Source organism: Haliotis rufescens, unplaced genomic scaffold, assembly GCF_023055435.1.
Source record: "Haliotis rufescens isolate VD_foot unplaced genomic scaffold, xgHalRufe1.0.p SCAF_2, whole genome shotgun sequence".
Classification (NCBI taxonomy): Eukaryota; Metazoa; Mollusca; class Gastropoda; order Lepetellida; family Haliotidae; genus Haliotis; species Haliotis rufescens.
The window spans coordinates 1,331,987-1,353,410 of NW_025963890.1; the positions used below are offsets into that span (position 1 = coordinate 1,331,987).

At 40.1% G+C, this 21,424-nt stretch overlaps 1 protein-coding gene across 4 annotated transcripts in view; it reads left to right on the top strand.

Annotated features, from left to right (window-relative positions):
- LOC124115599 (aminopeptidase O-like) overlaps positions 1-4,967 on the top strand; it is a 136,604-nt gene extending 131,637 nt beyond the window's left edge. For 3 of the 4 annotated variants that reach the window (XM_048399475.1, XM_048399476.1, XM_048399477.1), the window contains 3 exons: positions 1,738-1,854; positions 3,422-3,508; positions 4,803-4,967. In XM_048399475.1, the coding sequence (XP_048255432.1) occupies positions 1,738-1,854; positions 3,422-3,508; positions 4,803-4,949 (351 nt within the window). In that variant the 3' untranslated portion in view covers positions 4,950-4,967. Of the gene's footprint in view, positions 1-1,737; positions 1,855-2,742; positions 2,813-3,421; positions 3,509-4,802 lie in introns of all 4 variants that reach the window. The other variant, XR_007222133.1, reaches the window with a different exon arrangement.
- The last annotated feature ends 16,457 nt before the right edge of the window (positions 4,968-21,424 follow it).

Sequence of the window (21,424 nt, forward strand, 5' to 3'; positions counted from 1 at the left end):
GAATGTCAGTATGATGTGTAGGAGGTCATTTGATGCCAGATAGCCATGAATGTCAATATATGAATGTCAGTTTGATGTGTAGTAGGTCATTTGATGCCAGATACCCATGAATGTCAATATATGAATGTCAGTATGATGTGTAGGAGGTCATTTGATGCCAGATACCCATGAATGTCAATATATGAATGTCAGTTTGATGTGTAGTAGGTCATTTGATGCCAGATACCCATGAATGTCAATATATGAATGTCCATATGATGTGTAGTAGGTCATTTGATGCCAGATACCCATGAATGTCAATATATGAATGTCAGTTTGATGTGTAGTAGGTCATTTGATGCCAGATACCCATGAATGTCAATATATGAATGTCCGTATGATGTGTAGGAGGTCATTTGATGCCAGATACCCATGAATGTCAATATATGAATGTCCGTATGATGTGTAGTAGGTCATTTGATGCCAGATAGCCATGAATGTCAATATATGAATGTCAGTATGATGTGTAGTAGGTCATTTGATGCCAGATAGCCATGAATGTCAATATATGAATGTCCGTATGATGTGTAGGAGGTCATTTGATGCCAGATACCCATGAATGTCAATATATGAATGTCAGTATGATGTGTAGTAGGTCATTTGATGCCAGATAGCCATGAATGTCAATATATGAATGTCAGTTTGATGTGTAGTAGGTCATTTGAAGCCAGATACCCATGAATGTCAATATATGAATGTCCGTATGATGTGTAGTAGGTCATTTGATGCCAGATACCCATGAATGTCAATGTATGAATGTCAGTTTGATGTGTAGTAGGTCATTTGATGCCAGATAGCCATGAATGTCACAAAAAGAATCCATTAATGAAGGAGGACAAAATAATGGCTCATGTTGAGTTAAGATATATGTTTGTGTGATGTATTCTGTTGAATGTTCAAGGAGAAAGGCTTTTATTCTCATTTGAATTATCCCAGGGTAAGGGTAATATGTTCTGTTGAATGTTCATAGAGTTAGGGTGACATATTCTGTTGAATGTTCATTGAACTATGGTGACGTTTTCTGTTGAATATTTATAGAGCCATGGTGACGTGTTCTGTTGAATGTTCATAGAGCTATGGTGACGTGTTCTGTTGAATGTTCATAGAACTATGGTGACGTGTTCTGTTGAATGTTCATAGAGCTATGGTGACGTTTTCTGTTGAATGTTCATAGAGCTATGGTGACGTTTTCTGTTGAATGTTCATAGAGCTATGGTGACGTGTTCTGTTGAATGTTCATAGAGCTATGGTGACGTGTTCTGTTGAATGTTCATAGAGCTATGGTGATGTGTTCTGTTGAATGTTCATAGAGCTATGGTGACGTTTTCTGTTGAATGTTCATAGAGCTATGGTGACGTTTTCTGTTGAATGTTCATAGAGCTATGGTGACATGTTCTGTTGAATGTTCATAGAGCTATGGTGACGTGTTCTGTTGAATGTTCATAGAACTATGGTGACATGTTCTGTTGAATGTTCAAAGAGCAAGGGTGACATGTTCTATTGAATGTTCAGAGGGTAAGGGTAATATGTTACTTTGAAATGAAGGGTTGTGAAGGAATTAAGTGAGGTATTCACTTCAGTTGAAATGAAGGTTTATATGTAGACAAGAACATATTCCTTAGCACAAGAACAAAATGATTGTCAAGATATTCCCTATGGAATAAGCCTTTGACTTTTCAATGTGAGTTTTTGTTCCAGCTTGACTCTGACCAGCTGGTGCTGTTCCTCGAGGACCTGCTGCAGCTGCACCTCATACAAGGAAGTGTCCTTGACCTTGTGCATAAGACATACCAGCTGCCATCAGCTAATCCAGATGTAGGTACAGATGACTAACATGTTTGTCCACACTAAATTCTATAGAGAATACTAGACTTGCCGTAAAGGCGACTATGCTTGTCGTAAGAGGCAACTAACGGGATTGGGTGGTCAGGCTCGCTGACTTGGTTGATGCATGCCATCGATCCCAATTGCATGGATCGATGCTCATGACATTGATCACTGGATTGTCTGGTCCAGACTCGATTATTTACAGACCACTGTAATATAGCTGGAATATTGCTGAGTGCTGCTATAAACAACATAACAAACCAAAAACTAGACGAGTGTCTGTCAGCTACCATTTGTCCTAAGAGTTGTTTCAAAACTGATGAGCGAAACCTTTCATTTTTTGTATAAATGTTTTGAAACAACTTTAAGGATAAATGGTTTTTGACAAACTAGATATGAATTATAGCACACACAGGGCCTATCTGGTAGAACATGTACCCCTTGGTCCACAGTGCTCCTTAGTCGCAAAGGCTCGCTAAGTACTATGTTATACCTAATCCAGCATGTTTACCATCCTAAAACACATGCCCGTGATAGGCACTGTATGTTTTACGGTACACTGATTACTGAACAGTACTAGTGTTGCCTGTACAGACAGTTAGGATTGAACTTGGATATTACTAGGGGGGAAACGGCCACTCTAGGACTAGCATTGGTACACTGATAGAAAACAACAATAGGGGAAAAGAAAACAAGATGGCTGTGCTGTTTTCGATGCAGATTCCTGACATCAAGTAAACTAGAAACAGTGAAATGATGTTTTGCACTATATTGCTGATCAGCTTCGTCATCTTCAAAAGGGTAAAGTTATGTCATGTCAACAATTTTTAAACACTCCATTTAATATCGACCCTTTATTTCTGCCCGTTGTATTAGGTTGCCCTGATCTGGTGACACAATGATCACTGGAAGAACGATCCACATGCTGGTATCTTGAGAGTCGGAGGTATTGTTGATATGGAGAATATGATCTGATGTCTTGCACTAGAGAGCTATTTTCCTTGAAGGAGATTGTTTTTTATTTTCTCATTGCAGTGGTTATGTTGATGGAGTTTAACATAAAACAACCATCCTTGAATGCTAAAACACTCATGAGGAAGCATCAAGCTGATTCATCGGGGAGTAGTTATATTATTGCAGAGAATGGATGTTTTCGCATTGTTGAGCTATTCATTCTGTTGCTCGCAAGGGAAATGTAATATACAATGATTTTGATTTCTCTTTGAATGCTAGATTCTGCAAATAAAAAAACAAGTTAAACCTTTGTTGGTTATGGTATTACTCCTTTTGTATCAGTTGTTACGCATTTTCCGGCAACACAAAATCTGTGACATGACAGCTCTCTCAAGAGTATTCTGATCCATTCATCCCTTATAACCACTGCAAATTGAAAATGATTAATGTAAGTACCGGTATTCAAATGTTGAGGTGGGTGGAAGGGTCAGGTGCAGATGTTGCCTCACCAAAGGCCTGGGTTCTTGTCTCCATGTGATTACAATTTGTGAAGCCAAATCCAATGATACTGTGCAATATTAGCGTGTCATGTCCTCTGCAGGTGCGTCACCGATGGTGTGAGCTGGTCATTAAACACAGACACACACCTGGATATGGCGATGTCAAAACATTCCTGCTGAATGATCAGGTATTCTCAAAATTCATCTCAGCTTCATGATGACCGCCTCCGTGGTCAAGGAGTAGAGCGTCAACCCGGAGAGTGGAAGGTCCGGGGTTCGATCCCCGGCTGCGTCATACCAAAAGACATTAAAAGATGGTACTTGTTGTTACCCTGCCTGGAGCTCGGCCTTAAGGGGCTAAAACAAGGACTGGTTGGCTCAGAGTCTGTATACTGTGTATGAGTGAGGTATTCATGTTAAACTGCAGCAATGCATGTCAGTGTGCTAGCACTAAAATTGGCACCAGTCCAGACTAGTACAACCAGACACACACACACACGTGCATGCATATCGCCATATAGGTGTAATAATCTTGGACGCGATGTTTAACCCCATTTCACCTCACCACCAGCTTGGTGAGAAGTTAAGGTCAGGATAATCTGTTACTGGTCATTTTCTTGCTCTATTTAATCAAAGATGATTCTGTAGATGAGATAAGTGTTACCCATCATTTGATTTGGGGGCACCAGTCATCTGAGGCACAGCTATTCATTGCGCAGAGTTGCATTCCTTGGGCACGCTGGAAATCTTTGATTGTGGGTTTGAATCCCGCCTTGCCCCAATTATATTTCGAGGTTTTTTGGCATAATGCCCATGCTCGTCGGTTTCACTGAAGCGGTAACCATCTGAGACCTGCATCACTTGGGGCTTTCCTCCCACATTAAGCTGACACGCCATGATAAAACTAGAATGATATTCAAAATCATGACTCACTCACTCATATAATTTGATTTATTCTGCTGATATTTCTAGAATTATAGAATCTGTTTACGCATATTATCAGGACTGATTATTGTCTGGTGTTGACGTTATGACTTGATTTGCGAGCTGTTGAAAGAAATTAAACTAGTTGTCCCCTTAGGACAAAACCCCTTATTTGACAACTGGGTCAAAAGTCCCTACATGAGCTAACAGCTATTATTTTGACATTTATATAAGTAAATGTCTTACTATCAACATTAAATAAATGTTGTAAAAAACACCGTAAGGTTTAACCGACTTATAAAATCAGCCATTGGTGAGGGAAGACTCAGAGTAGTAATTAAGAAAACATCTATACATCAGATGAGAGTGCAGCCGTAGGAAGGCCTTAGGTATTCTCAGAACAACACTGAGAGTGACTTACATCTTCTGTTTCTTTACTAATGAAGCTTACAGGGGCTTTTGTCCTAGCGGGTTGAGGGTTATGTCCCAGAGGTCTCTTGTCCAAGGGGGTTTTGTCCATACACCTCTTTAACAGGCTGTTTTATGTTTTACTTCCAGGCCATGGGTGTATATTTGTATGGGGAAATGACGCTGTCTACATGCAAGAAGCTGAAGGACCTGGCTTGCCATTGTTTTAACCTGGTGGGACAAGATATGCCTGAAGGTGCTCACAAGACTGTCCATGCCATGCTGTATGGTACCTGAATACATACATGCAGATTACATTCGGTGTTCGTTCTGATTACTGTACATCATGTAATTAATGCATCACGAGAATAATATGAGCACGATTACCATAACAAACATGTGTTACTTAGTTAATGCGAGACATCCTACTTCTGATTTTAATTCAAACAGGATAATACTGCTATAAGCATGATAAAGTACATAAAAAACGCACCGCTACCGGGGGGAACACTTCCGTCATCTGACATCTCACAAGCTGATGTTTTCCATGAACACTATACTCCAAACTGCACATGGACTTTTAAGTAAGTAATAACACAAACAGAGACAGGAGCGACTCATTTGTGTCGGCACATTTGTTCTGTTGCATGTTAATAGAGCCATGGTGACATGTTCTGTTGCATGTTAATAGAGCCATGGTGACATGTTCTGTTGCATGTTAATAGAGCCATGGTGACATGTTCTGTTGCATGTCAATAGAGCCATGGTGACATGTTCTCTTGCATGTCAATAGAACCATGGTGACATGTTCTGTTGCATGTCAATAGAACCATGGTGACATGTTCTGTTGCATGTCAATAGAGCCATGGTGACATGTTCTGTTGCATGTCAATAGAGCCATGGTGACATGTTCTGTTGCATGTCAATAGAGCCATGGTGACATGTTCTGTTGCATGTCAATAGAGCTGGACCAGACAATCCAGTGAATGACATCATGAGCATCGGTCAATGCAATTGGGACATGATGACATGCAGCAACCAAATCAGCGAGCCTGAACACCCAATCCCGTTAGTTGCCTCTTATGACATGCATAATCGCCTTGGGTTATGGAGACCAATGTCTCGGGCCTGTAGGAGAATAGGACTTACTCTAAAAAACATTTGCTCATCATGATATTGTTTATGTTTGCTACTATACAATGGTAATTTATATGGAACGCTTTCAAACAGGGGGCAAGGGTGGCCCAGTTGTCTAAGGTGCCGCGATTCGCTGTGCAGAGTTGCATCCCTTGGGCGCGCCCAAAACCTATGATTGTGGGTTCGAATCCCGGTTCGCCCCGATTATGTTTCTAGGTTTGTCAGCACCATACCCGTGCTCGTGGGTTTCATCGAAGTGGTAAACGTCTGGGACCTGCATCACTTGGGGCTTTCCTCCCACATTAAGCTGACACGCCGTGATATAACTGGAATAGTGTTAAAAGCGGTGTTAAACCCAACTCACTCACTCACTCACTTTCAAACATCAGTCCATCTGAATCACAGGAATCAGTCAGTTATGGATCCATAAATCAAGCAATACATTATTGTCACCATTCAGTGCTGCATATCCTGTGGGAGTGTGGACAGAGTGAGGACATGAAGCATGTTTGTTGTTCAACTGTCGATCAACTAAAATGAGGATGGAGTGGTGACACTACATGGTCCGGCTGATGGTCCGTCATCGTACCGCGACCAATCCAGTCTCGAGTTTTTACAGGCAGACGCTGGACCATTCCTGACTGCAGTGAAAAAACATACCCTCACTCTTACAACATCACGATTGCGCTTTGCAGACAAAGACAACAGAGTGATCCACACGACACAGCTGTGCCCATTGGTCCCCGTTGTGTCGCAGGTTTTCGACTGCTCCTTTTATGGACGAAGGTAGCTGTTCAAGATCAAGACTTTGTAACTATGTGGACGAAGGTAGCTGTTCAAGATCAAGACTTTGTAACTATGTGGACGAAGGTAGCTGTTCAAAATCAAGACTTTGAAACTATGTGGACGAAGGTAGCTGTTCAAGATCAAGACTTTGTAACTATGTGGACAAAGGTAGCTGTTCAAGATCAAGACTTTGTAACTATGTGGACAAAGGTAGCTCTTCAAGATCAAGACTTTGTGACTATGTGGACGAAGGTAGCTGTTCAAGATCAAGACTGTGACTATGTGGACGAAGGTAGCTGTTCAAGATCAAGACTTTGTAACTATGTGGACGAAGGGAGCTGTTCAAGATCAAGACTTTGTAACTATGTGGACGAAGGTAGCTGTTCAAGAACAAGACTTTGTAACTATGTGGACAAAGGTAGCTGTTTAAGATCAAGGCTTTGTGACTGTGGACGAAGGTAGCCGTTCAAGATCAAGACTTTGTACCTATGTGGACGAAGGTAGCTGTTCAAGATCAAGACTTTGTAACTATGTGGACGAAGGTAGCTGTTCAAGATCAAGACTTTGTAACTATGTGGACGAAGGTAGCTGTTCAAGATCAAGACTTTGTAACTATGTGGATGAAGGTAGCTGTTCAAGATCAAGACTTTGTGACTATGTGGACGAAGGTAGCTGTTCAAGATCAAGACCTTGTGACTATGTGGACGAAGGTAGCTGTTTAAGATCAAGACTTTGTGACTATGTGGACGAAGGTAGCTGTTCAAGATCAAGACTTTGTAACTATGTGGACGAAGGTAGCTGTTCAAGATCAAGACTTTGTAACTATGTGGACGAAGGTAGCTGTTCAAGATCAAGACTTTGTAACTATGTGGACGAAGGTAGCTGTTCAAGATCAAGACTTTGTGACTATGTGGACGAAGGTAGCTGTTCAAGATCAAGACCTTGTGACTATGTGGACGAAGGTAGCTGTTTAAGATCAAGACTTTGTGACTATGTGGACGAAGGTAGCTGTTTAAGATCAAGACTTTGTGACTATGTGGACGAAGGTAGCTGTTCAAGATCAAGACTTTGTGACTATGTGGACGAAGGTAGCTGTACTCTAACTCTACCGAAATGTACTACAACATATAAATTCACTAGTAATTCCTGTCATTTTTGATATTACAGCTCCCGAGTGCAGACAAATTATATTTAACATAAAGATACATAAAGAATAGCATCTAACACATCCAAATACTGCTCAAAAGCGCTGAGGCTAATGCTCCTTTGAAGGGGATGGTCTTTCCAGCCATGTGAGTTCATGTCTTCAGGGGCCCCTGCGTCCTTGATTCCAGCTCCTTCCCTAGGTCCATAATTTAGGCTCGACTGACCAGCGCTTCCGGTCGAATAGCCACTTTCCTGTCCGGGGTCCTGGTCTCGTCAATCATGAAAGCCGGTAGGACCATCTAACCACTGCTGTCCCCAGCGTCCCACAGCCAGTGCGTCCGAACTGACAAGTGTATCGTGCAGCAAGCCGTCGCGAACCACCACCCAGAACTCATTTCCGACCCATCGATAGCATGCTGCGGTTCTCATAACGACTACGGTTCGTCTTGGCCATGGAATCTATCTTCTATAGACTATCTTCTATATGCTGAATTGGAGCAGATCATCTCATTATTTCAACCGACACGGTGGACACCCATACGCGCTCTATTTAATTACTAGTCAGTATCTTTAATCATCTGCATTATGCGTATGTCAGTCATGTTCCAAATTGATGCATGTTATCTGTGCAATTACGGAAATCATGTATTGCTGGTTGAGCATCAGGATCTTTGAGTTATCATATACGTAGGGCGGTGTTAAAATGACTGATTATCATTGAAACAGGACACTAAATGCACGCAGGCCACCATGTACACTAACACTTAGTATCTAAAAATATGTAATTTTGATAGAAAGAAATTACTCGTTTAAAATGAATAGGGGCCCAAGTGACATGGGAGATGAAAAGCTAGACTTGATTCATTAAGAGCTGGAAGGGAAAATAATATGGTCTAGGGAATGTGAGACAGTCTAGCCACCAGGTTATTCGGTCAGATCAGAACTATCCCAAATAAGGGAGCTGCATTTCCTTCAGCACAGCTTCACCTGCATAATGTCAAGGTTATTTAGTCCGATTATCTTGTCTCCATATGTGTTGGCGGTCATTCGGTCAAAAAATTCAAAGATTTACATTGAACACTTCGGCATTCATTAATCATATAGACAGCGGAACAAGCCGATCAAACTCGGAATGTTTGTACAAATCGCAGCGCCAACTGGCGTTCTTAATTGTCAACGTTGCACTTCAGCAGTTAAGTGTCCTTTGTTCCTTCTTTACATATGACGTCTTTCGTTTGCGAGTTCTTCATTGATATCGTTTTGTATTTTGAATTCATTATTTGTTTGTAAAAAAAATGACCTTCATTCGTAACATTGGACTATTATTGTGAAGTTTTGTCCTTTATTTCCACTTTGTATTTTTTGACCGGATGGCCGCTTATACATATACAGTTTCTTTCTTTCTGTCAACCTGCAAGACCCAGGCATCAGTTACTATTGGGTCGTCTTCGGGTTATCACTGGATCTAACAAAAATCCTCGCTACACTCCCCGTACTATATAAAATATTTACAAGCAATTTACACAGAGAAGAAAGTGTGTAGATGTTCCTTTGTTTAGTTTGTAAAAATCGAGTCTGGACCCGACAATCCAGTGATTGACACCATGAGCATCGATCCACGCAATTGGAATACGATGACATGCATCAACCAAGTCAGCGAGCCTGACCACTCGATCCCGTTTGTCGCCTCTTACGACAAGCATAGTCGCCTTATATGGCAAGAATGGGATGCTGAAGACCTATTCTATCCCAGATCTTCACGGGTCGAGAAATGTTTAGATAAAGTCTAGCATGGTATCATGCGTGAGTGTGACACTTCGCTAGATAATGGTTATATCACTTAGACCTTCGCGGAGTTATCTGGTCGGATCCCAGCACATGAGTGGATGATAGCATGAGCATCCATCCATTGTGGATACCATAACATCCATTGAGCCATATTGTCCATCCGGACCCCATTTCACTCAGCTCTTCTCATAAGCACAGGGGCGGTCGGGTAGACTAGTGGTTAAAGCGTTCGCTCGTCACACCGAAGACCCGGGTTCGATTCCCGACATGGGTACAATGTTTGAAGCCCATTTCTGGTGTCCCCCACCGTGATATTGCTGGAATATTGCTAAAAGCGGCGTAAAATCAAACTCGCTCACTCACTCAAAGCATACTTTCAAAGTTCCCCTGCTGTTCTGGAATCTACAACGGAAGCACTTATAGCAAAAGTTTGAACTGTATGACTTTGATTAAATATGTATGCATCTGAATGATGTGAATCTTGTTTTGTCAGCTGACACTTGTAGTACATTTCCTGTCATACCAAACTCGGTGTGTCCACCAGACGTTGAACGATCCAGGACATTAAACAGTCACGTCTCCTTCGGGCATAAGATTGAAACATCAGCCGCCATTCATATTTCATTCAGTCTGTCTATGTATCCTCTGAGAAGTGCACCTATCGACGCAGGTATCATGTGCAGCTGATGAAACACGATCCGGTGTGTCTTTGGTATACACAAGCAAATAAGTCGGTCTGCCTCGTAAGTGAGACACGTCTAGTTTACTAAATGTCACGGAAATGTCTCCTCGGTAGACTGATATTAAGAAGGAACAGGCCAATGCTTCTGAGAGGGAACGACAAAATAAAACCAAGATTTCCACAGTCCTAATAATATCAGTGAAAGCGACCAAACCCTTCCTGCATTTCCTGTAGAAATCCCCACTAAAAAGAGTCGATGCCGAGCAAATAGTGATGCCACCAGGTGTTCACAAACATAATTTCTCTTCTGAAAAAAAGCCGGAAAATAATTGTTCCTTTGAAAAAATGCCGGAACATATGGTTTAATTAAGAAATAAACGGCTCATGGTTTATTTTCCCTGCAGTGTTTTATTGGACGATAAACAACGACCACGAATCGGTTATATCTTACATGAGATATCAAAATTATGTACGGCTTCTCTGAGGATGATGATAAAATGGACAATATTTAAACATATTTACCCGTTTTTAATAATAATCGAGTCTGGACCAGGCAATCCAGTGATTAATATCGTGAGCATCGATCCACGCAATATGAACGACGACATGCATCAGCCAAGTCAACGAGCCTGACCACCCGATCCCGTTGGTCGCCTATTACAACAAGCATACTCGCCTTTTACGGCAAAAATGGGTTGCTGGAGGCCTATTCTACCCCGGATCTTCACGGGCTCCTCCAAATGTCCACCATAACACATTTTGAAAGCTTTACTAAGGCCTCGATGTAACAAAGTCAATAACTTTTAAGTCGTATGCTACTCTTTGAAAACCAGCCCCCAAAAGATGGAAACTACAGCTAAACCACATTTAAACTCTCACTAGCGGGCATGGCATGCATCCATTGTTGATCTGTATCACAGCGGTAGAAACTAATGTTTGTAGTCCACTAGTCCTTATAATGTTAACATATAGCAATGCCCTTACAAATGGCACATTTCTACTAGTCCTTATTATTCTTTAACTATTGGGCAGTTTGACAAGGACTACCGGACAAGTGCCAATTTCTAACACTATCATGGTAGCCAAGTGGTGTTGCTTTATAATTTCATCTGAATGTTCATATACTGGACGCTATGATACTGGAAAAGTAGAATGATTAATTGTGTTAGTGTGGTGTTACGGCGTGGTGAGCAGTACGTCACTACCATCAGGCAGGCATGTAAATACTCAGGCGGGGTCTTGCAAACTAGGGGTTGATAGTAGAAATAACTATTTACGCCGTGGGGATGCGATGAGACCCAATCAGCCAGCTCACAGTTTGTAACTACCCCATTAGTTTGCTCTGACAAACTGTTGACCTAAATCTCAAAGTCTGACTCTGTAAATAAATTTATATAATCAGGGAATATATTTTTTAGGTTTTAGCATACAATATGACAGTTTTCAACGCTCACGCACATCCTTGACCTACCCCAGGCAAATCATGGCTCAACTATTTCCTTATTCTGAAATTGAAAGATCTTTCAAAATATGACGAACCATCGAAGCACCCCACCACCCCTCCCACGCAGGCAACACATGTCAGCCCAATGGTGCTTCATTGACGTCTACCTCTGCATCACACGACATCTTCCCGAACATGAAAGTAACGTAGACCATTGAAACAACCTTTTCCCTTCCCTTCTGTTCCAGCGCAGATGAATTTCTCTGTACACTGTACTATTTATATGTATGTGTCAATACAGTATAATCATTAGTGACATAGTTCCATCTGCTTTTAAATTGCGATTCCTAATCTTTCAACATTTTATTCATCTAACCAATGTAATGTGATCAGTGTATCTACTAAAATATCCAATTCCCCTTGAATGATGTTAACGAGGACAAACGGGGCAATTGAAACAAAAACGATTACTGATTCGTCTTTGAAACATTATGGAAAGACATAGCTGAAAGGATTGAAGAGTGCTTTGAGTGAAATGTTTCTGGAAATAGTTTATCAATAGGTTTATAGGTATAAGTGTCACATCACTTGATCACAACCAACAGTAATGATCCAGATGACCCCAGCGTTGTCTCCAACAGAGGTGAGGTCACGCGAGTTTCTCATAGGATCTTCACTGTGGACGTCTTGTTGTATCACCAAAATAAGGATTCTGTGCTAGGGTTGGGACGGGTAACTCGGGATCCCCGGGTGGGTACTGAGTAGGACCCGGGTACACACAGGACTACCCGGACCCGTGGTTAGTCATGTGATATATAGTTTAATGGCAAAAACTATCTAGAACTCTATGGTTACACTACAAGTCACTAATGTTCGCATTTCTTTCTGACTATGCACCCATTCCTTCTGACTTTTCATATGGTTGAATAAAGATATAACTGAAGTCAACGTCAGTGAATGATACATGTATCTAAATACGTTTTGCAAGTGCTGTGGTAATTTTTTTTACCAATCTTACATTTTGTATCTCTTGAGACCTACAGTGGGTACCCGGGTAGGGTCGGGTAATATGGGAGTGGGTACCCGGGCAGTAAATTTGGACTCGTGCCAGCCCTATTCTGTGCACACCACACTTCAGTGCATGAAGCTAATAGCGAGCAGTGTTTCTCGAAACGATGTAACCTTTCCAGATTGACAAACAGATAGACCCTCATAACGATCATCTTTACAAGAATACGAACATCTGATGTGATATAGTATTGTTACTTTCTATTTCCTACTTAAAAACGTCGGCTGTTCAATTAAATTGCAATCTTCTATGTTCTCTCATCCCATTATATCTTATTGAAAACACATGAACTCAAACCGTCTCGTATTGGAAATGTTCCACTCTTTGCCAGTGAATACTAAAACGGAATATGAACATATTACAAAGTGTAACACTATATTCTACTATGACACTGAAGAATGTTTGATCCTGATTGGACAAAATAAGAATACAACCAACAAGCTTTTTCACACTAAAGCAATCAATATGAACTTATCAATCTATCGATAGTCTGCATATCGATGCACATAACAATGGCTGCTGATAACCCATTAGATATTATACGTTCGATATCGAAAAAAACAGCTTATCAAACATGATGAAATCTATGTCAGAACACACACCCATAAGTAAACCATTCTCTGGGCACCGATTCAGAACTACACAGTCCTCGGTCACGAAAAGAGCAGGCTCCCTGATACCCTTTAATTCATGGCGTCTGCAGGGATTCCGAATGACATGCAAGGCCTCAGTAAAGCTTTCAAAAAGATTTTAATGGTAGACATGTGGAGGACATTTCCAAATCCGATGCATCATTGACAGAAATTATGTTCAATGCGATTCCCTATTTGGACTTGTACCATTATGTTCCCGTGTTTTGAAAGGTAAACACTTGACTTGTCTTTGCATGTGTTTGTGATAAATGTCAATGGTAGGGCAGGGTAAGTTCCCCTTTTCGCGAACACCTGGTATCATCACAAAATGATAGTGATTAATCAACACATGCATTTTATTCAGTCGAAATCGTACAATAGGCTGCTTTTAGCAGAGACTTCTTATGAACATGGAAAAGGTTTTGTCGCTTTTATTTACGTGTTTTCGAAACTATAATAGTTGATTTTTTACTCTGCGTATTACATATTTTTTATAGACAGACAAAAGCATCACATACTGGGATCTCATTGACAAATCGATAGGTAATGCCATAGACCTTAATATTGATTCAATTATATCAGGAGATTTTAATATTGATTTTCTTGGAGTTAATAAACAAAAAATTGAATATCTTCAATCGGCTTCTGGTCTAAAACAGATAATCTCTGAGCCAACTAGAATTACCTACCATTCTAGTACGCTACTTGATTTGATCCGGTGTGCTTGACCCTGTTTGTAGTGATCAGTGTTGAATGTACGTAGGAATTAATATACCTAAACCAAAATGTTTTGTATATACCAGAAAAATATTTAATTATAATCTCTTCGATGTTGATGGGTTATTAGTAGACCTCAATGGTAATGACTGGAGCGAGTTTATAGATAGCAATTACGTAGATGATGCAGTTGCAGAATTCACTTCAATACTTTGTAAAAGCTACGACGTTTACGTCCCCAATAGCATTATTACGGTAAGAAGCAAGGACAATCCGTGGATGAACAATGAGATCCATCGCTTAATGCGTAAACGCAGCCGTAAACATAAAACTGCAAAAAAGTAGAAACTATCCCTCAGATTGGAAAACCTTTAGACAATTACGAAATCTAGTTGTCACCTCTGTTAGAATTGCAAAACAAAATTACTGAAAAAAAATAGATGAAAAAAATAATAAATCCCGAGGTTCTAAAACTTGGTGGAGTTTGGTGAAGCGCTTTCTAAAAAACGAAAATCCAAATACTCTCTTTCCAGCTGTTATATATAAAGATAAGGTTTATGATGATGATGTATGTAAGGGTAATATTTTAAACGACTACATCTCTGAACAATCGACAGTCGTATTCCCGACAAAAACATTGCCAGCTGTAAGTACTGAGTGTTGTAACACATTGGACGATATTGTCTTCACCCCAGGGGAAATTCAAGATGTTTTACTTCCTGTTGATACCACCAAGGCATCCGGACCTCACGGTATAGATAACAAACCTATCAAAGTTTCTGCTAAAAGTATATCCCTCTCATTATCATTAATCTTTAACATGTCACTTAAATATTCTGTTTTTCCATCAAAATGGAAACTGGCATCTGTATTGCCAATTCACAAAATAAGGAAATGTAAATAAATGCAGTATTTATAGACCAATCGCACTTACAAGTTGTTTGGCAAAAGTATTGGAAAAATGTATCCATAAACATGTGTTTAACTTCTTCAAAGACAACAGTATTTTGAGCAATCTCCAGTCAGGCTTTATAACAGGCCATTCCACGAGCTACCAATTATTAGATCTGTATATTTTTACTTCAAAGGCTCTGCACAATGGAAAAGAAGTAAGGGCAGTGTTTTGTGATATTAGCAAGGCCTTTGATAAAGTCTGGCATAAAGGATTACTTTATAAATTATCTTCATATGGAGTTCGAGGAAAGTTGTTGAAATGGTTTGACAGTTATCTATCAAATAGAATACAAGAAGTGGTAATTAATGGTAAAGAAATCACAGTTAAAATCTATCACGGCAGGTATTCCACAGGGATCGGTCCTAGGACCATTATTATTTTTGATCTTTATTAGCGACCTGGTTGATGATATAGACAGTAATATACGTCTCTTTGCAGACTATAATGTCACTTTATATTATTGTCGATGATCCTAACACAGCAGCGATTAATTTAAATGTTGATCTAGAAAGGATATCCGTATGGGCGAATAAATGGCAAGTAACGTGAAACCATAATATTTTCAAGAAAAATTAACCCAAGTCAAAAATCTGTTCTTAAAATGAAAGGTACTTCAATAACAGAGGTCTCATCGCACAAACACCTAGGGCTAATTTTACAGCAAGATGGCTACTGGTCAAATCATATACTAGTAGATAATATAGTAGATAAAGTAAGCCCAATGATTAACTGCTTTAGAACTTTCAAATACCACCTGTCAAGAAAAACGTTACAGAATATATGGTTATCATTTATTTTACCAATATTCGACTATTGTGACCAGATATGGGATAACTGTTCTCAAGGACAAGCGTTGGTATTGGAAAGGCTAAATTTAGACGCACTGAGAACAATATGTGGAGCTACTCGTGGTACAAACCACGAGTCTCTATACTCTGAAACTAACCTTACACCCTTATCCAAAAGACGGCAATCTCATAAATTAAAAACATTTTACAAAATGATTAACAAGTTGGCCTCTGAATATCTATGTAATCTTGTTCCTCCTAATGTCTCAGCGGGCTCACGTTACAATTTAAGAACTTCTTCACAGCTACAGACTGTAAATGCTGGAACAGTTAACTACCACAAATCATTTTTATCGGACACAATGCGAATGTGGAATGAATAACCGGATAATGTTCTGTCAAAATATATTGTAAATGACTTCACTATATGTATCACCACGACAGAAATTCTAAAATATTTAGCTTTAACTTCTACTATGGTACCCGTTTCTGTCAAATTATCCATTGCCGCCTCAGATTAGGCTGCAGTGATTTAAATGCACACAAATATCATAGACATATTCACGATTCTACTACCTGCTCCTGTGGATATCAGTATGAGGATCCTACACATTACTTCTTTTCATATCGCAACTACTGTAATCTTCGGAACAATATGTACTACTATATAAAGGGATATGACTTGGATCCAGTATTATATGGAAATGCTGCAACATCGATATCTACTTATACTAACCTTGCTATTGTACAATCTGTCCATTTGTTCATTGCAAAATCAAAAAGATTTAAAATCTAAATATGTCGTCATAACGATTACATCGGTCAAATAGTTGTTTGTATGTGTGATATGCTGGTATGCTGTTTGTTTATGTACCGATATATGTATTTGTGTATTTGAGTATTTGTGTGTGACTTGTATATCATCATAATATTTGCAACAGCAGGCACAATTAATCATAATTTATATTTTATGTACAGTTTACTCTTATTAATTGTTTAATGTTGTTTGTAGGGAGAGGTGTTTAAATAGGTTGAACCTGTTCACCAATCCCATTCCTATTTCTTGGAAATAAATATTGTTTTAATCTATTAGTTTGTATCGTCTTTGTTTCATTGTTTGAAGTACCTGTATGAGTGACTATCGTCTTTGTTTCATTGTTTGAAGTACCTGTATTAGTGACTATCGTCTTTGTTTTATTGTTTGAAGTACCTGTATGAGTGACTATCGTCTTTGTTTTATTGTTTGAAGAACCTGTATGAGTGACTATCGTTTTTGTTTCATTGTTTGAAGTACCTGTATTAGTGACTATCGTTTTTGTTTCATTGTTTGAAGTACCTGTATGAGTGACTATCGTCTTTGTTTCATTGTTTGAAGTACCTGTATGAGTGACTATCGTTTTTGTTTTATTGTTTGAAGTACCTGTATTAGTGACTATCGTCTTTGTTTCATTGTTTGAAGTACCTGTATGAGTGACTATCGTCTTTGTTTCATTGTTTGATGTACCTGTATGAGTGACTATCGTTTTTGTTTTATTGTTTGAAGTACCTTTATTAGTGACTATCGTCTTTGTTTCATTGTTTGAAGTACCTGTATGAGTGACTATCGTTTTTGTTTTATTGTTTGAAGTACCTGTATGAGTGACTATTGTCTTTGTTTTATTGTTTGAAGTACCTGTATGAGTGACTATCGTCTTTGTTTCATTGTTTGAAGTACCTGTATGAGTGACTATCGTCTTTGTTTTATTGTTTGAAGTACCTGTATGAGTGACTATCGTCTTTGTTTTATTGTTTGAAGTACCTGTATGAGTGACTATCGTCTTTGTTTCATTGTTTGTGCTACCTGTATGAGTGACTATCGTCTTTATTTCATTGTTTGTGCTACCTGTATGAGTGACTATCGTCTTTATTTCATTGTTTGAAGCACCAGTATGAGTGACTATCGTCTTTGTTTCATTGTTTGAAGCACCTGTATGAGTGACTATCGTCTTTATTTCATTGTTTGAAGTACCTGTATGAGTGACTATCGTCTTTATTTCATTGTTTGAAGCACCAGTATGGATGATTGTCACGCCTTTTTCCGTTGTATGCAGTGTAACGCGTGTGATTACTTGGAACTCTCTGACACAATTAAAAGTTAATTCTAAGCTAATGGGTCACACTATGCTCCATGCCTCGGCAACAGACCAATAAGCTTGATATCTTCCATGATTTATATCATGTTATGTCTTTATGGTTATTAATGTCACCGGGCTACGTATCTGATCATCTTCGCTGGGTATTAGATCGTCAATGAACACACATTAAGCTTCTATAATCTTCGTAGTGTAAGTTATATATGTGAGTGCTGCAGTAAGCGAAATCATGACTCAAGGATTGGAGTTGGACCTTGATAATCTCGTGGTTGATGGTAAGAACAGTGATCCTCGCCTGGACATGATGTCACACATGCAGCCAGGCCGATGACTCGTTCCTAACTTCAGTTGGCTCTGCAACAAACATCAGAAAATGGGGACCTAAACTGTGCCGGAATTATCTCTTTTTTTCGATCATTTTTAACATCTGTATAACGGCCATCACGAACGACCATCAGTCAATGATGTGGTCCTTGCTGATGTTCATTACTTGACAGTATGAGCAGTGATCTTGGGCATAATGTCACAGAGTCAGACAGGTAAATCACTGGTTCCTCGCTGTTGTCGGTCCATCACTTGCCTGCTGACCCATCACTTGATTGTCTGGTCCAGGCGAGATTGTTCACAAGCCGCCGTCGTATGGGAGGGGTACTGCTGTGCGGTGTCAGACAGACACTTTTTATGCAAAGTGTGTGAATGGCGGGACATGTTTAACCTTTTCGCGAACACCTGGTGTCATCATTGATTTTCAGTCATCCATTCATACAATTTTCACCCCTATTCAACCTTCTTAGCCTAACGGAATCTAATCGAAATTATTATATGGAGTTGAAGTTTCATACTGTGTAATTAAGAATGTGTAAATGTCCAAAAGGCATATTAACATTTGGTTTGAATTTTGTGTAATTGAAAGGCAATAGATTACACATAGACAAATAAGTTAGTTTAATATGTTGACAATTATATGACCATGTGAAGAAAAGTAGTTGGAGAAAGTTCAAGAACGAACTTGGCCATGTGATAGAATCCCAACCATTACGAGATGCTGCGAGAACTTTCCAGAAGGGTATAATGAGTGAGTTGGTTTAAACGCTGCTTTTAACAGTATTCCAGTTATATCACGGCGTGTCAGTTTAATGTGGGAGGAAAGCCCGAAGTGATGCAGGTCTCAGACGTTTACCACTTCGGTGAAACCCACGAGCACGGGTATGGTGCTGACAAACCTAGAACCATAATCGGGGCGAGCCGGGATTCGAACCCACAATCATAGGATTCTGGCGTGCCCAAGGGACGCAACTCTGCACAGCAGACCGCAGTGCCTTAGACGACTGTGCCCCCGTGCCCCACAGAAGGGTATATGGAGTACATATAAGCAGTTGGATTTAAACATACAAGGGGGATTTTACATTTATCGTTGGAACATTACCTGATTACTAGGCATTCAGAAAACACAAAGTTACAAGTAGTAACAGTTGTTCAAGTTCCTTACCAGAGCGGGGCGGTCCGGTAGTCTATTGGTGAAGGGTTCGCTCGTCACGCCGAAGAGCCGGGTTTGATTCCCCACATGGGTACAATGTGTGAAGCCCATTTCTGGTATCCCCCGCCGTGATATTGCTTGAATATTGCTAAAAGCGGCGTAAAACCATACTCACCCACTCACCCCTGACCAGAGCAATCATGTTCCCCCACTACTCAAGTTCCTTGAAGTCGGGGTTATATGTTGTGGTCTAATGTTTGACATTTAGTATTTTAGTGATGTCACAGGAAGAGCGAGGGAAGATCACAGATGATGGACCCGTTTTGAACGAGATTGGTGCTGTCAAATCACGGATTACGGTGTGAAGTTTGGAATCCACCCCACGTCAAGGTCCTTGAATTACACGTGCTTAGATCACCCTTGTCTCTGGGGTGTTTGGAGTATCTAGACGTGTATATTGAAAAACACAGAACCCATTCACTGATAGTTTTTTCATTAACCACGAAAAGTCCAATGATATTGTGTTTTTCATTAACCACAAAAAGTCCAAAAATGTAATAATTTAGTTAAAATAAACACACTAACTCTATATGTCTACTAATACTCACTGGAAAAACCCTTCTGTTCAGGGTGAATTCACATTTAATCTATTCTGAAAATATAACTTTTTTTGAATTCACCATAATATGTTTCGAATGACTTAGATTTAGTTCAATCCGCCCTCAAAACACACCATCCTGAACCACGTTTTCTCATTTCTATTTCCATCGAGCACGAAGAAGCATTATAATTGGCGCCTGGTTTTTACTGCCTCTTCAACGGGAGTTTTTGGACAGTTAAGCTGTGCTCGGTTGATCAAGTTTCACTTTTTAAATTTGATGAACCAAAAGAAAACCCATACAAGTATCAATTTCCAGTTTGTCTTAATTTATTTTGACACTTGTACTATAGGGAGTGTTTGAGAGAGATTACATTTAGTGGTGACTGCCGGTATAGGCAGAAGGCGTGATCCGTCATGTTGGCTGGAATCAATATGAGGTACACTGACCCGCGCGCCCGTCTTGACAGCCGAAAGCCGTTTTGAAATACACACGTCCCTTTCTGCTATTGTAAACGAGGAAATTAAATTCCTTCTTTAAGATCTTAATGGTCTATGCTTCTGTGTTAATGTGCATAAGTTTAATCTGACGACTGCGATGCATAGATGACTTAGTTTTAATAGCCCTGTGCACTGCGTCCCTCTGTTCGCCAATCACACTGTAGTTGTCTAGCTTCCTTCAATCTTCTGTCTGTTTAACCAACCCAGAATAAAGTGGAAATGTTCGTGCAACGTTTTCGTGTCTCAACCTCCGTTAACTGCAGCTTCTCGTAGCGTCAGCAAATTTTCAGTTCAGTTTGAAAAGATCCATTATGATATCGGAGGCTGTATATAGCGTAAGTTCAACTTTTCACCAATCTGGAAAAAAATACGGCTATGCTGCTTTTAGCAATATTCTGCTAATATCACGGCGGTGTTCGGTGTAACGGGCGAACGTTTTGACCAGCGCCCGTGAAGATTACCTAGAAAGAGACCAAGTTTTATGTGATTGACCACCAGCGTTACCCCCCCCCACCCCCCCTGTCTTTGGGACTGTCGTGAGGAACCGACCGTCTCCGTCGTTTAGTAGATAGTGCGGCCGCTCATGGAGCGGAGGGTCGGTTGTTCAAACCAAAATACGTTGAAAGATGGTACTAGTTAATCATTGTTACCCTACCTGGCGTTTGCATTAAAGGGCTAAAACAAAGACTGGACGGCTCGGACTCAGCTCGTTTCTCAGTGGGTTAGAAGACACACACGCAAACACGCACGCAAACACGCACGCAAACACGCACGCAAACACGCACATACCCAGTCTTGAACGCGACGTCAAAACCCAATGCACCTCACCTGATGAGACCGGCGTGTTGTGGCGTGTACAGACACTGTAAACCACTGTAGGGTAGAAGGGGTGGGTAGATCATTGGTCTTAGCTGACAGGA